Source organism: Pongo abelii, chromosome 8 (genome assembly GCF_028885655.2).
Source record: "Pongo abelii isolate AG06213 chromosome 8, NHGRI_mPonAbe1-v2.0_pri, whole genome shotgun sequence".
Lineage (NCBI taxonomy): Eukaryota > Metazoa > Chordata > Mammalia > Primates > Hominidae > Pongo > Pongo abelii.
Genome location: NC_071993.2, coordinates 114,173,362 through 114,189,780, shown reverse-complemented (window position 1 = coordinate 114,189,780; position 16,419 = coordinate 114,173,362). Strand labels below are relative to the sequence as shown.

The 16,419-nt window shown below is 42.8% G+C and overlaps 1 protein-coding gene across 5 annotated transcripts in view; it reads left to right on the top strand.

Annotated features, from left to right (window-relative positions):
* Positions 1 to 1,745: 1,745 nt before the first annotated feature.
* The window catches only part of SORCS1 (sortilin related VPS10 domain containing receptor 1), a 594,724-nt gene continuing 580,050 nt past the window's right edge, over positions 1,746 to 16,419 (top strand). For 2 of the 5 annotated variants that reach the window (XM_002821140.5, XM_009245781.4), the window contains exon 1: positions 1,746 to 2,847. In XM_002821140.5, the coding sequence (XP_002821186.6) occupies positions 2,290 to 2,847 (558 nt within the window). In that variant the 5' untranslated portion in view covers positions 1,746 to 2,289. The remainder of the gene's footprint in view (positions 2,848 to 16,419) is intronic. The other 3 variants (XM_003777633.4, XM_054522835.2, XM_009245780.4) reach the window with 2 other exon arrangements.

Below are 16,419 nucleotides of genomic sequence, written 5' to 3'. Positions count from 1 at the left end.
TTTGGGTTCTGATTCTTTAATCTGGTTTTCCTTTCTTGGAGGAATTCCCATGTACTTATCCAGACTGGAAAGGAGGTTAGCAGGGCATAGAAAGAAGTCATTAAGTAAATGATCCTGCAAAGCTCTAAAAACCTTTCTAAGGAAAGAAAAAACGACCGCTCTGGGTTTTGACAAAGAACATTTGCAATTTGAGGAGGAGAGAGGACCTCTGGCTCTCCTCTCCTCCATCTAGAGGCCATAGCCTGCCAGACAGCCTTTCTGTTTTGGAGGATCCAGGCATAAAGGTGCTTTTGCTTGTATTTCTTCTTTAACGACAAACGGGACACTCTTTTGTCCTTTTAGGTACTCAAGTTTAATGGCTGAGAAGCCTGCCCTCCTTGCATTTGCACTTTTCCTGCGCTGGTCATAAGAACAATAACTTAGGCTGATATTTTACAACACCTCTCTGGATTGGACTGATATAACGGACGTTTTCTTGGACAACATTAGAAAGAATTTCACTAATTGAAGAGTAATTATCACTCCGTATTACTTTGAACTTGGCCTCATCGCAAACACGGTATACAGATTTTTCAGTGAGGTTATTATTCTAGTATGAAAATGAACAAAAATGTAACTAGAAACTGGAATCGGTACTATTTTGTTGTGTCATTCATTTATTCAATCAGTAAATATTCATTAAATAATGTAATAACTAACATGTACATAAGAGAATATTACGTATATGAAGACTGCAAAGAAATCTGAAACCATTTCAACCCTTAGAAGCAAACTGTCTACTTTAAAAAGGATTGGATTTTGGGAAATTCTTTGCCATTTTTCAAGGCCCATTCACCTGCTATAAATCTTCATCTGAACTTACGAACAGTAGCAGGGGTGCTAGGCTGGGCAGATACTATAATCATACAATTATAGAATTTTAAGAGCGGAAGGGATTTTAAAGGTCATCTAATGTGACCATTTAATTTTAAAGCTTAGGAAGCTGAGAGATTGTGATTTGTCTGAGGTCCCAAAGCAAACCAGTGGCAGAGCACCATCACAGACTTGCTAATAGGGATCTCAAAGCATGTGGCAGTAGCACTGGGCCAGGCACCAAGTGACACAGAATAACTATAAGTACTGTGCCTTCTTTCCTGTATTTATTTGTTATGCAGATATGCATTAGCTCACAATAAATATTTATTGAACTAATGACTGGCCGATTTCCTCCCATGTAGGGTACTGTGCCTCGTACTGAGGAAAATGGTAAACAAAAAAACAGGTCACTTCCTCCAAGTTGCTCGAAATTTGATCTTCTTGTCCTCAATGAGTTTGCAGTCTCTTAGGGAAACCAAGATACATCCGCTTAAAAAACGCGTAGTGGAAAGCGTTTTCTTAAATATGATTGCATGCAGGAAGATTGGGTTCAAATTCAGTGAATGCTTTAGGAGGTTAGGAGAGAAATCTAAGCGTTAAAATTGATGGGGAAAAAAAAATCCCCCAAACTAACACACACACACACACACACACACACACACACACACACACACACGAGATCATTTAATTACATCACTCTCTGCTGCTGCCTTTCCGGGATCTCCCCCAGGCTGGGACACACAGGCTCTGCTGCGGGTAAGGTCAAGATGCCAACTCAGGAAGCATAAGAGAGGGAAGGAGCAGAAGCCCACCCATTCCTATCTCCTCAACTAGAAAAGACCAGAAAGACGGAGAAAAAAGGAAACAGCAACATAGACTGATAGAAACAATAAAGCAGGAATAGGAAGCTCCCGACACAGCGACTGCTCCGGGAGCCCGGGGTCGACCGCCCCCGCAGGCAGGGTGTGCGGACTCAGCGCCGGGACCCGCGGCCGCCGGGGCGCAGAGTGGGCGGTGGGGAGAGGCGGCAGCAGCGCCTGCGAGGCCGAGGGGAGGTCGCCGGCGGCGCCTCCAGCGCCCGGAGACCCGGTGCGCAGCGCAGCTCGGCCGCGGGAAGCGGCGCCCGAAGCCCCGGCAGCGCCTGCCCTCCCTCCCGCGTCGCCCGCCAGCGCCCGCGCCCGCTCCGCCAGTGACTTCAGCTCAGCTCCACCCCCGCGTGGCGGCGGCTCGCTCCGTCCGGACCCGCGCTCGGCACAAGCCCAGCCCGGGCGAGCGGCCGCCACCTGCCCGGCGCCGCCTCCGCCCGCCCCCACCTCGGCGCAACTTGGATGGAGTTGGGGTCCTGAGCGCCCGCCCCCCACAGCCGCCAGCGCAGAGCTCCGCGCCGCCACCTTCGGTCTGGGACCCCTCTCTCCGCTGCTCTTCGCTCCCGCGATGGGAAAAGTTGGCGCCGGCGGCGGCCCCCAAGCCCGGCTGAGCGCGCTCCTCGCCGGCGCGGGGCTCTTGGTCCTCTGCGCCCCGGGCGTCTGCGGCGGCGGCTCCTGTTGCCCCCCGCCGCACCCCAGCTCGGCCACACGCTCGGCCTCGACCCCTAGGGGCTTTTCCCATCAGGGGCGGCCAGGCAGGGCTCCTGCCACGCCCCTGCCCCTCGTAGTGCGTCCCCTGTTCTCAGTGGCCCCCGGGGACCGAGCGCTATCCCTGGAGCGGGCTCGGGGCACTGGGGCATCCGTGGCGGTTGCTGCACGCTCCGGCCGGAGGAGACGGAGCGGAAGGGATCAGGAGAAGGCAGAACGGGGAGAGGGCACGAGTCGGCGCCCCCGGGGAGTGCTAAGAGATGGAAGGCAGCAGGAGCCTGGGACTCGGGAGCGGGACCCGGACAAAGCCACCCGTTTCCGGATGGAGGAGCTGAGACTGACCAGCACCACGTTTGCGCTGACGGGAGACTCAGCACACAACCAAGCCATGGTCCACTGGTCTGGCCACAACAGCAGCGTGAGTAGAATGGGACTGAGGGCAAAGGGGTGGAAAGATGGAAAGGGTTAAAGTCGGCTGTGTGATCTGATGGAGAACTGGGGGGAAATAGGGTTTCTGGACTTGGGAGATGCTGCAAACTGGTCTCTGCCCACTTCTCCCAAGAGTTAACATCACCTACTAGGAGACCAACCTCCCCATCTCTCCCACCAACACCATCAGAGTCCTCTCCAAATGCCACAGCTTCAAACTGAGGAGTCAAATCCCTATTTCCTGTTGCCTTGGTCGCATTGGTGTGTGGAACTGAAGACCAGGCAAACAGAGGGGTTAAAGTTCTCCTAAAACAGAGATGAAAGGGTTAAATTTCCAGGCAGGCTGACATCCCCTCAGGTGACTTTCCCTTTACTTGCCAGACCTATGTACTGGCTCAAGGAAGATTAAGAAGACCCATATATGTAGGCGTTTTATTTTATTTTATTTTATTTTAATTTCATGCAGAGCTCCTAACCCCTTCTTCCCCACAAGGGAGAACTGCAGTGGAGAGTATATAAGGTGTTCTTCAGTGTATCCTCTGCTTTAGGGACCAAGTGGTTGCAAGTTTCAGGGCAGGAACTCTCCAGCATCTTCTAACAGCACTAAGCGAGTGTGTTTTGAGAACTGGGGCTTTCCAGCCCGTGAATGAGCGGTTGTTCTCTGGCATGGTCAGTCCCAGGAAGATCAGATATATCCCAGTGACAACAACTCCCTGTTCTCCCCCATTGCCTGACCTCCTCTAATGAAGAGCACAAATAAAGACTTAACATTCCCTTTATGAAGGCAGGAAAGGGATTGCTCAATTCCAGGAGGCTGGATTCCAGGGGACTTAGGATGCAAGTCCATGAGCTTTGGTCATATCAGGAAAGGTTTTAGATTTTCAGAAAAGCTTGCATGTCTGCAATCTGAGGGAGCTATTCTCGTTTAAATTGAACCTAGAAACTTCAGTGAGTTGAAATAGTAAAGAACCAGCTTTGATTGTAATAACTAAAAGTGATTTTAAAGTGTGGAAACTTCTCCAGACATAGACAAGAACATAACAACCAAGGATGGGTAAAATGGGGGAAAAAAATTTCAAGTTTTACAGCTTCAACCAGGTAATTGAGATTGTAGTGTTTGTAATATGCACAGTTTATGCAGTCTAGAACCTTTCAAAACGTTTTCTGTTGTGATGTGATTCCCAGAAACCTTCCCAGAGTAGTGCCACTTTAGTGAGCTGTGCTCATTGTCAGCTTTTTAATGAGAGTTGTGAACATTTTAAAATACTGATCTGTCATCATGAATTCCTTGGGTACATAGATATAAATTGTATTAAGGCACATCATGATAGATAATATTTAGCATTGATGTATCTGTCCTGAGAGTAGTAGCAGCGTTTTCCCTACAATTCCTCCTTCATGACAGAGTCTGTGATTTTATATGGTTCTCAGGAGTGGTTTGATCAAATAAATGAAGCTGAAATTCTTTCCATTCAAGTTCTGGAGACCCTTGCCCTCATTCCTTACCTTAACTAGTATATCTTTCATATCATAGCCACTAAAATTAATCCTCTAATTTGAACTTGAATCTTCTTAAACTGATTGAATAACTTTCACACTGCTTTAAGTGATTAACTCAAAGCTTCTGGCTTTAAGGGGAGATTCGAAACACATCAAACATGTTAGCTCTTGTTGTGTTAAGAAGTAAAAGACTTTGGACTCAAAATGTTTCTGGCTTTTAATGTAATTCAAGCTGTAAAATATCACTCACCCATTAGACCTCTTTTTTTAGCTCATCTCTTGAAAGATCTTGGAAAGAAAGAGAAAAGTAGAATACATCTTTGGCAAATTTTTAACCTCCATTTAGGAAATGGTGCCAAGCACTGCCAGCATTAAAAAATAATTATAAATGGTGCTTATAATTCTAGTAGGGCTTGTTAGGGTCAGGGCATTGAACATGCAGGCAGGTCTGAGATAACGTAGGAAATAAGGTGATGAGTGTTAAAGTTTTGATCACTCAAATCATGTTAACTAATGAGGTGAGATTTCTGCCCCCTGAAGTCTCTTATTCCATAAAGACCTCTTGTGACCCAGTCTCTGCTCTGGTCATCACACACAAAGGTGTTTCTTCTTTTTCTTTTTTTACGTATATACATACAGATAGTGGAGAAAGAGAAATAGTCTTTATCTATGTCCTCCAAAACAAAGCCAGTCCTACGTATCTGGAACAGACTTAGAGAAAGTTTAAAATATTTTTTAAAGGGAAAGAAAGCATAAATAAACTTTTATTTTTTGGCAGTTTTGTAGAATGCAAAGCAGAGTGGAGACCTGAATTCTAGTTCTGCTTATTTGTGGTTTGACGGAGGCAAGTTGAGTGTCCGCTGAATGTGGATTTTTTCATCTCTAAAGTTGGGGGGGCTATGCCGGTCAGATTAACTACAGAGAATTAGGAGCCAGGCTATACATAAGAGGGCAGTGTGACTTTAAAGCCTCATACACTTGTTTGGGACTCTCAACAGCACTTCACTTTACCCCAGGGTGGGAAATTCACTAATTTAAACCCGAGGGCCAGATTGGAGTGGTGGAGGGGCATGGGGGACTCTTATCTTTTCACATTTAGATGTCCTCCCCTATATATCTGCCCCCAAACCCATTCAGGGCCACAGGCAATGCACATCCTGTGAACCCCTCTCATCTTTAGCAAAAAGCCTTTGCTATGAAGAGTCTCTGATTATGACAACACCTGCATTCAAGGTGCAAATGCATGGTAATTATAGGCTGCCTGTCAATCTGGTGAGGAATTCTGGATGGTTCACTCACCTCCTTCCCTTCTCTTTCCTGCCCCCTCAGCTGTTGGACTTGAGCAGTTGTATAAAGACATGTCTGTTTTCCCTCATCTGTGGGTGTGATGTGATTCCTCTGTACTGCAGTCTCGATTGATGGAAACTGTTGCTAGAGTTGGTGGAACACCTGGGGGGATCTTCTGGCATGAAAGGTGCTGGGTATGAATCATTTGTCATGAGCTTGGTGTCGTAAGCAAGAACATATTGTTCCCACCCTACTCATCCCAGGCATGCTGTGCCCTGATCTAAATTTATATAGTAATCCTTAGAGTGTTAAAATATATATTTGCCTTTATATGTATGCATAATGGTGTATGTGTTTATTCCTTCTTTCCAAGGGATTTTAAAGTGCTGAAGCATTAATCTTTATAAAATCCTTTGTTGGTAGTAAGTAGGTGACGGGTGTTAATATCTCTTTTTCATATTTTTATGCCGAGTTAAGTTTAGTATTTCAATTCACCACCCTACCCCTTTCTCACTGGCAATTGTATTACAAGACTTGTTAACAGAGGGTTTTACTTGACTTCTATTTTGCCGTGATGACATCTTTAATGTTACATTTCTCATAGCACATGATGGACTGCTTGATTTCTGTGTACCTCTTTGCTTCTAGTTGTTCTGGGATTTGACACTTACCATCCAACATTAGTGAATAAATTGAGTCTCAATCTGGGCCAACTTTTGGGGTAGATGCTTTACATTCATCATCTCACTTAATTTTTCACAGAAATGTCATGCGTAGGTGTTATTATTGTCATTACATACAGGAGGAAACTGAGGTTCCAAGAGGCTAAATGAATTGCCATGTAGACACAGGAGGTCAGTGGCAGAACAGAGACTGTCACCCAAAGTGATCCTATTCCCAGACTGCACAGAAGGGCTTGTTCAATGGACTTTAAAGTAGGACGGAAAAACTCAGACCTTTTGGAATCTGTATTTTAGATAATCCTATCTTGAGTTGATTTTCTGATGATGGTGGAGGAGGACGTACTCTTAGCTGGAAGCTCCATCTCCTTGTAGAAAAGCGAGGACATTAACATGTGCCTGTCACATTGCACCCTTTACCTTAAGTAGTGATTTGGTTGTTCTCTCATCCACCCACCTCTTCATCTTCAGTGAGACATGGAATCTGCACCTGGTGATTCAGTGAGCAAGAGGTAACCTGCGATCATTCAGCTTTCAGCTCAGTTGTTCTTCAGGAATAGATTCCTTTTCTAATTTAATGACAAATCTGATATTATAGACACATTGGCTATGAATGCTTGACTTGGCTATACATTTTGATACAGTTTTTTTTTTCGGTGGGGGGAGCTGACCTTTTAAAAAGTAAAATGATGAAAGATTTTAGCTTTCTCTAGCAAGCCCACGTAATTCCTTCTCTCAGTACTTAATGCTATATGAATGCTAATGTGGTGTGATTTGGAAGGCAATGGGTTTGAAATCAAACAGATTCGAGTTTGAATCTTAGTTGTCCTGCTAAATCAGCACATTGCCTTGAGTAAGTCACTTAAATTCTTTGAGCCTCAGTCTCCCCATCTAAAATATGGGGATAGTATATCTTTCGGAGGTTTTTTTCCTCAGGAGGCGACATCGTGGATACAAAGTGCTTTATTCCTAGTAAATGCTCAATAAATGCTACTTGCTCATGGGAAGAAAGAGTTCTCTACTGGAAATTAAGAATTGTGGGTTATAATACTGGCTGTATACAAAAATTAGATATGTAGTCATAGCATGTTGAAATGTTGTAGCCTCAATTTCATCCTCTGTAAAATGGCACTAATAGACTAAAATCCATTACAGGTCAAAACTAATTTAATACTTCATTCACACAGATACTGGATACCTGCTGCATTTACTAAGTAAAGTGCACTAGGAGTGTTGGGGATGTAGAAATGACACAATGACCTATACTCTTGACCTGTAAGGGAACAAACCTTTTATTTCACAAGGTTCTTCCTTTTTCCTCAGTTCATATGCATATCTGTTTAGGGGAAATCAAGTAATCTGAGATCCCAGGAGGCCTTCATTTCAGTCTGGGCACATGGGTTTGCAGCAAAACATAGTTTATTAGGTTTATTGTATTACATCTTCATGTTAAGGAACTTCCTAACTTTGGACCCCCCTTCCCCCCCAGAAAAATGCCTCATGTGAAATTAGAAAGTAAAAATCTCTTAGTTATTTAATGAGATTTTCTAGAGAACATTGACATGAATGTTGACTGTGAGAACTACATCCACATTTTTTTTTAAGAGAGACCTTAGAAGTTCATAGGATAGGGCAAAAAAGCAGATACATTAATCTCATTTATATGTGAGAATAATAATTGCTCCCATTTAGGAGTAATTGCTGTGTGCCAAAATTACGCCAAGAGCCTTACGCAAATTATTGTATTTAGTTTTAATTCAACAAGTATTTATTGAGCTCCTAACATTTGTCATTCACTGGCATAGGGATATTTGTGAAGTGCTACACAAGATGAAAAGAAATAATTCCTGCCCTCAATGAGCTATCGGTCTTGTACCCAAAGAAACTTCCTAAGAGACAGCAGGAGATGTGCGTTCTCTGAGGACAGAACATGCTGTAGGAAGTCAGGGGAGAGTTGGGCATCTTCTGGCTGGGATGGCCTTCAAGCTGGATTGTAGAGTAGGCACTTCAGACAAACCTTGAAATGTAGAGAAGATTGTAAGTAACAGTTGGAGATTATTACAAGGATATTTTTAGCTGAATGGATGTCATAACTAAAGGTCAAGGAAAAAGATGTAAACATTCCTCTTTATATCCAGGAATTTAAATTACTTGATTTAAAAACTATGTTTAATGAAAGTTTTAACCTCAGGAATGATCGAAAAATATGAGTTAAGCAAAAAATATACACATCAATCTTGTAGTAAATTTGGGTACATTCCAAGCCCAGTAGGAAAATAAAAACCTTTATGGTCATTGAGAGACATGACTGACCTTATTTGCACATTAAATCTTAGCTGGAGTCATCATTGTTTCATTTTTACCTTGATATTTTCCACACAGAGTTTTCACAAGAGGATTTTCTTTTGTTTAAGTTATTGGTGAGAGAGATCACTGTTCAGGCTGCCTTGGGGATAAACTCGTTTGGCTCCTTGCCAGCTTATATTCAGCCACTAAATGTATGTAAAATATTTGTCCTATTTTTGTGTATGTCTTAATTGCTTCCCTTATTTTGCGGCTAAAAGGTGTAGAGAAGGCACTTGTGTCTCCTGGAGGGGAAACTGGCCAAACAGCGTGTCTGCAGTGGCCAAAGGGGATGGCAGAGAAGAGGTGTGTTCATTGCGAGGTGAGGCCAGCCTCCATAAAAGTGCAGTGGTTCCTGTCAAGGAGCTCAAACTCTGCTCCGATTGTACGGATGGAGTAAGCAAACAGTTGGCAAGAAGCAAAGGTGGAATCTTACTGTGCAACGTTTAGAATGAAAGAACAGAGCTTATCCTAGAATGTAGATAGGAGTAAAAAAAAGGACGTGGATGCTCTGTCGGAAATCCTATGTGAGATTTTACACACATATGAAAGATATTGTGTCTATTTCTATAGCACTCCTGAATGTTTTTATACCACTTTAGATCAGTTACAGCCCTTTTTTCTCTTTGCAAAATGCTTCAGTTTTCAAAGATCGACTCATTACTTCCATGACTTAAGGTATTTTTTCTCACCACAATTCTATAAGATAGGAAAGACAAATGTCATTTACACTCTCAGATAAAGAAACCAAGATGTTCCTATTAAGTAGGTCAGTTAGTGGAAGAAGAAGGTCAAATAACATTTGGTCACACTGTAGGAGTGATTCTTGGTTTGGCCCACTGCTGGCTTGCCGCAGGCAAGAGTTAGAACACAGCTGCACCCTAGCCTTGTGGTTTGTCTGAAGCCCATGCACCTGTATCCTTAAGGTTTTCCATTGTGGGAAGAAGAGTGAATATTGGCCATAGAGCTCCTGAGTTCCAGGTTCAGCTTTTCAAGTTGTTTGTCTTGGGCTTCAAAACAAGTAGCCTCATGAAAAGTCATGCTGTTGACATTGTTTAAACCGCTGAAGTTACCTTAAAGAGTGATGATGGGACCTTCTGGAAGTGAGGTTCCCAGTAATAACCTGTCTGCCATATGTATTCCACTGCTAATGGACTTCAGAGATGAGACTACTTATGACTGGGTTTACTGCATTAGTGGCTTGGGGTAGAAGGGAGGTATAGCCATCTCTTCCTCTCTTTGATTTTCTTATGCAGATAAAAGCTAGTTAAAAATAATATTAAAGGTGGTCTCACTACATCTTCCCATATAGGAAACCTAGAGTGTCAATCAACATTTTGGAGCAGAGTAGTCAAACTGAAGGACTGCTTGTTGATGCTAATGGGTTTTACTTGCTCAAGGATTATAATTGAGTTACCAGCTATAGCTTTTTCTACTTCTAACTTTTGGGGTGAGAGTGGAAGAAGAGAGCAAAGGAAAGTTTGCTGAATATCAGGGACAACTCTATCTACATAAGACATATTGATTATATCAGAAGTCTCCTTTAACAAAAATAATATAAATAACCACCAATTTAGTGAACAGCTTCTCTGGAAATATGATCTGGAACATCACCACATGATTTCACTTGATTCTCACAACACCTTTATGAACTACGTATTGTTATCCTCATTCTAAAGCTGTAGAAGTCAAGCTTAAACAACTTGCCCAAGGTTATCCAGCTAGCAGGTGGCAGAGCTGGGATTTGATTTTTGCCCTTTCTGGAACCAAAGCTCTTTCTGCTATAAATCATGCTTTGTCTGGGTTTATTTTTGTGTAAGTTTATTTTTGAATGGGTTTATTTCTGAGTTTCTTCAGAAAGAACTCCACAATTCAGTGCAGATGGGGTGGTAGGGGAGCTCTTTATATGAATGACATATCTTGGGGGTCTCCCTTTCACTTCACCCCATTGTCAGGTCACTGACGCTTTACTTGGCAATAACCTGCTCCATGATGCTGTTTGGGTTGAAGCCCTCACCTCTGTCCATCCCCACAAGTGGCTTCTGGGGGTTATTAATATGTGTCATCTTGTTATCCTGGGAGGATGTGTGGGATGGGCTGTTTGGTTTCTCCCTGCTGACTAATGACCCTACAGTGACGGTGTGCACAATGTGTACACTTTTTAAAGAAAGTGCTAATAAGAATCATGTTATCAGACAACCAACTAGTCATGTTGTGCCCTGGAACCAATAGATTGATGCCTCTAGTCATCTTTCCCTAACCAGAGTAACAGGAGCTGTTGAGACACAAAATCATGGGCCATCAATCCTTCTGCTGCAGGGCCTTTGGTGGTTTGGGGCCGGGTGGTGGGTGGGTCGGTGGGGCAGATTAAAAGCGAAAGATCTTCCCCTTATCTCAGCAATTCCCACTGTACATTCTTGATTATAATCATTAAAGGGAAAAAGGCTATTTTAGGCACATTCAGCACCCTGGTTTAGAAATTTATCGTCTGCAGCCCTGCTTGCCCTGACTTGCATTTTGCTGAAATGATAGAAGAATTCTTAACTGGGCAGGCATGGGCTCACTCATAGGTGCCTGGGGCAATGTTTCTCAAAGTACTGTCCTCATGGGCCCTGCTTTTTAATGTCCTGATGGGGAGAAGGGACCAGGAATCTATATTTTACAAACTCTCTAGGAGATTCTCGGGAACACTCAAGTTTGAAAATCATTTCCTTAAGATTTGCACATGAGTTTAAGAGTCCATGGACTTCTTCCATTGTCTACCTAATTTTGTGTTAATATGCTTTAATTTTTCCCATGGAGAGATGCAGTCCACAGTGTTTATCAGCTTCTCAATGGAAACCATGACCCCCTACAGTGAAGACCTGTTGGAATGTAAGGCTCTATAAATCACACAGGACAGTACAGTGTCGCCCAGGTGAAATTTCTGTCATTCAGTGTATACTAAAAAATTATCTTCCATGGCTGTCCACATAACCACAATAAGTCTTAAATGGCAAAAAGTACACATGATTTAAAATATAATTTATTGGGTTAATTGGCGACTCTGCTATCCACTAGATATGTGAACTTGTGCAGTTAACTTTATCTCTGTCCTTAGTTCCCTCATCTGTAAAATGAGGATACTAATGGTATATTTCTTATATGGTGGCTTGATGATTAACAGAGATAATATAACTTCTTAACGGAACATCTGGCATATACTAAATCATCAATAAGGGTTAGCTGTTATTACAGTTTCATTGATATTAATAGTGCTCCAGTATGGCCTATTAAAAACCTAAAGTATAATAATAATAATAATAATAATAATAATAATAATAAAAGAAAAAAAAGAAAAAAAGAAAAGATGTTTGTAATATGACATTCATGATGTTGTTTCTGTTTCTGCATTTAGGTTCTCTCGCTCCAGTTCTATTTTCTTATATTGAAGATTGGGGCACTGTCCTAATCTTTTTAGCATCCCTCTCAGCATCTCTAGCTGTTTCCACTTAATACTTGCTTATTAAATATTTCCAATTTTATTTGCTATTTCCTTGGGAAAGTTTTTTTGTTTTTATGTGTTGTGAACAACCTATAACTTTGTACCTGTGTGTTGTAGAATAATGAAGTCATTAAAAGGTTGATTATAAAAATATATATTTTTAAGTGGGAAACTCCACAAAATGCCAGAATAAAAAATTACAAAATAGCACAAACGTAAACGCATTAAGTCAGAGTTTTTGTCTATGTTGTTCTCTCATATATCCCAAGTCCCTAGAAATATACCTGAAGGCCGGGCGTGGTGGCTCATGCCTGTAATCCCAACACTTTGGGAGGCCGAGGCGGGCAGATCACTTGAGGTCAGGAGTTTGAGGTCAGGAGTTTGAGGCCAGCCTGGCCAACATGGAGAAACCCCATCTCTATTAAAATACAAAAATTAGCCGGGCGGGTGTCTGTAGTCCCAGCTACTTGGGAGGCTGAGGCAGGAGAATTGCTTGAACCTGGGAGGTAGAGGTTGCAGTGAGCCAAGATGGTGCCACTGCACTCCAGCCTAGGTGACAGAGCAAGACTCCATCTCAAAAAAAAAAAAAAGAAAGAAAGAAAGAAAGAAAAGAAAAGAAAAGAAATATACCTGGAAATAGTAAGGGTTTGAGACAGTTTTTTTCGATTATTATATACTTTAAAATTAAACTTTTGTGGAAAAAAAGCAGGAAAGATATGACTCAAAATGTTTGCCAGTGATAATGATTAACGTGAGGATTCTATGCAAGGTTTCTTGTGTTTGTTCATTCTTTTTGTCATTTCTCAATAAATGTGTATTGCTTGAGTTATTTTTAAAAGTTATTTTAAAATGAAAATAAATGAAAGAGAGAGCAAACGAGTTTGTGAACTTGGCCTCATTAAAACTGAATTCCAGGCAACAACTGTACAAGAGCTCACATTCAAGTTGCCTGTTTCCCTTTTAATCACTATTGTTGGGAGACAGTCTGCTGTCCAGGCTTTTTGCAAAAGAGCAAGATCACTCTGTCTGTTTCCTGGGTATGCAGCAGCATGTGCTACCAGGCCTTTTGTTTATCATCGCCTTTGTTGATTCCAGAGAGAATGATCCATGGTAGTTTCACCAACCTGACTGTATATCCCAGAAATTCCAGTGACCTCCATTCACTCAATAAAACAACATATGTTTCAGTTTAAATCTCAATCTCTGTCTTTATTTTGGTCTCCATCTCCATATCATATAATAAGTACATATAAATATATACATAATAAATATGTGCACTCTTATATGTCTGTACACATTCACAGCAACATAAGCACCAATGTACAACATTTAAGTCTCCACTCTTAAAAATGAAATATTAGTATCATAAGGCCACAGTAAGGATGTTTACTGATTGTGAGCGCTGATTGGAAAGAGAGCTCCAGAGCAAGGAGAGATGGAAAAAAAAAAAAAACCAGAGAGAAGGAGACAGAGAGACATAAATAACAGATATATGGAAGACAGAAAATGAATAAGAGAGAGAAGAAAAGGGAGAGGGAGAAAATGAAGGAGGGAGAGGAAGGAGGAAGAAGGGAAGAGAAAGAACATAAGTTCATGACAAAGGCAGAGAGAGACAGAAGGAAAGCCAGAGAGCAGAGGCAGATTGAGAGGAGGAGGAAAAAGGAAAGATGAGAGACAAAGAGACACGGAGAGACCACAGGCAAAGAAAGTCATATTGGGAGACAAAGACAGAGCTGTGATGTAGGTGTATAAACAAAGCAGGAGAATCACAAAAAGAGAGTAAGAGATGAAAATAAAAGGCAAAAGTGTCAGTGAGTGTATTAGTCCATTCTCATGCTGCTAATAAAGACATACCCATGACTGGGTGATTTTTAAAGGAAAGAGGTTTAATTGACTCACAGTTCGGCATCGCCAGTGAGGTCTCCAGAAACTTACAATCATGGCAGAAGGGGAAGCAAACAGATCCTTCTTCACGTGACGGCAGAAGAGAGAGGTGCAGAGTGAAGAGGAGGGAAAGCCCCTTATAAAACCATCAGATCCCATGAGAGCTCACTCACTATTATGAGAACAGCATGGAGGTAACCATGCCCATGATTCAGTTACCTCCCACTAGGTCCCATGTGTGGGGTCCCCATCCAGGCTGCTTACGTGGGCTGGCATTGAGTATCTGTAGCTTTTCCAAATGCATGGTGCAAGCTTTCAGTGGATCTACCATTCTGGGGTATGGAGGATAGTGGTTCTCTTCTCATAGCTCCACTAGACAGTGCCCCATGGGGACTCTGTGTGGGGACCCCAACCCCACATTTCCATTCTGCTCTGTCCTAGCAGAGGTTCTCCATGAGGGCTCCACCCCTGCAGCAAACTTCTGCCTGGACATCCAGGCATTTCTGTACATCCTCTGAAATCTAGGCAGAGGTTCACAAACTTCAATTCTTGTCTTCTGCACACCCACAGGGCTAACACCGTGTGAAAGCTGCCAAGGCTTAGGGTTTGCAGTCTCTGAAGCAATGGCCTGAGCTATGCATTGGCCCCTTTTAGCCACTGCTGGAGCTGAAGCAGCTGGGATGCAGGGCACCATATCCCCAGGCTGCACAGAGCAGTGGGTTCTGGGCCTGGTCCACTAAAGCATTTTTCCCTCCTAGGCCTCTGGGTCTGTCATAGAAGGGCCTGCTGTGAAGGTCTCTGACATGCCCTGGAGACATTTTTCCCATTGTCTTTGTGATTAACATTTGGCTCCTTGTTACTTATGCCAATTTCTCCAGCAAGCTTGAATTTCTCCCCCCAGAATTTCTCTGCTTCCTCTTGAATGCTTTGCCACTTAGAAATTTCTTCCACCAGATACCCTAAATCATTTATCTCAAGTTCAAAGTTTCACAGATGTCTAGGGCAGGGACAAAATGCCACCAGTCTCTTTGCATAGCAAGAATGATATGGGTTGGCTGTGTCTCCACCCAAATCTCCACTAGAATTGTATCTCCCAGAATTCCCACTTGTTGTGGGAGGGACCTAGGGTGAGGTAATGGAATCATGGGCATTGGTCTTTTCCTGTGCTATTCTCATCATAGTTAATAAGTCTCATGAGATCTGATGGGTTTATCAGGGGTATCCACTTTTGCTTCTTCCTCATTTTCTCTTGCTGCCACCAAAAGTGCCTTTTACCTCCCACCATCATTCTGAGATCTCCCCAGCCATGTGGAACTGTAAGTCCAATTAAACCTCTTTTTCTTCCCAGTCTCAGGTGTGTCTTTATCAGCAGCATGAAAACAGACTAATACAAAGAGTGACCTTTACTCCAGTTTGCAACAAGTTTCTCATCTCTATCTGAGATCACCTCAGACTGGGCTTCATTGTCCATGTCACTATCAGCATTTTGGTTAAAGCCATTCAGCTAGTTTCTAGGAAGTTCCAAATTTTCCCACACCATCCTGTCTCTGAGCCCTCCAATTCTCTAGGAAGCTCCAAACTTCCCCAGATTATCCTGTCTTCTTCTGAGTCCTCCAATTTTCTAGAAGTTCCAGACTTTCTAACATCTTCCTGTCTTCTTCTGAGCCCTCCAAGCTTTTCCAACCTCTGCCCGCTACCCAGTTCCAAAGTTGTTTCCACATTTTTGGATATCTTTACAGCAGTGCCCCACTACTCAGTACTAACTTAGTGTATTGGTTCATTCTCATGCTGCTAATAAAGATATACCCGGGACTGGGTAATTTATAAAGGAAAGAGGTTTAATTGACTCACAGTTCAGCATGGCTGGGGAGGCCTCAAGAAACTTACAATCATGGCAGAAGGGGATGCAAACACCTCCTTCTTCACATGGCAGCAGGAGGGAGAAGTGTAGAGTGAAGATGGGGAAAAGCCCCTTGTAAAACCATCAGTTCTCGTGAGAACTCACTATCACAAGAACAGCATGGAGGTAACTGCTCCCATGGTTCAGTTTTCTCCCACCAGTTCCCTCCCACGGCATGTGGGGATTATGTGAACTACAATTTAAGATGAGATTTGGATGGAGACACAGCCAAACCACATCAGTGAGTGAGAAGAACTTATAATCAAATCAAGGGCATAGAAGAACTGGTGCTAATAAGACTGTGCCCTTCCAAAAGCACAATGCTTCACTTGCCTTTTGCTTTGAGTGATTTTGCACCCAACCATGTCAGATGGTTAGCACAGGTAGCCACTCTTGCATGTGTGATGGCTTTGAAGCCATATGTTTGTCAGATGGGTGTGGAGTGGAAGGGGTTCATGTAGTATTTATGCATTATTAAGAATC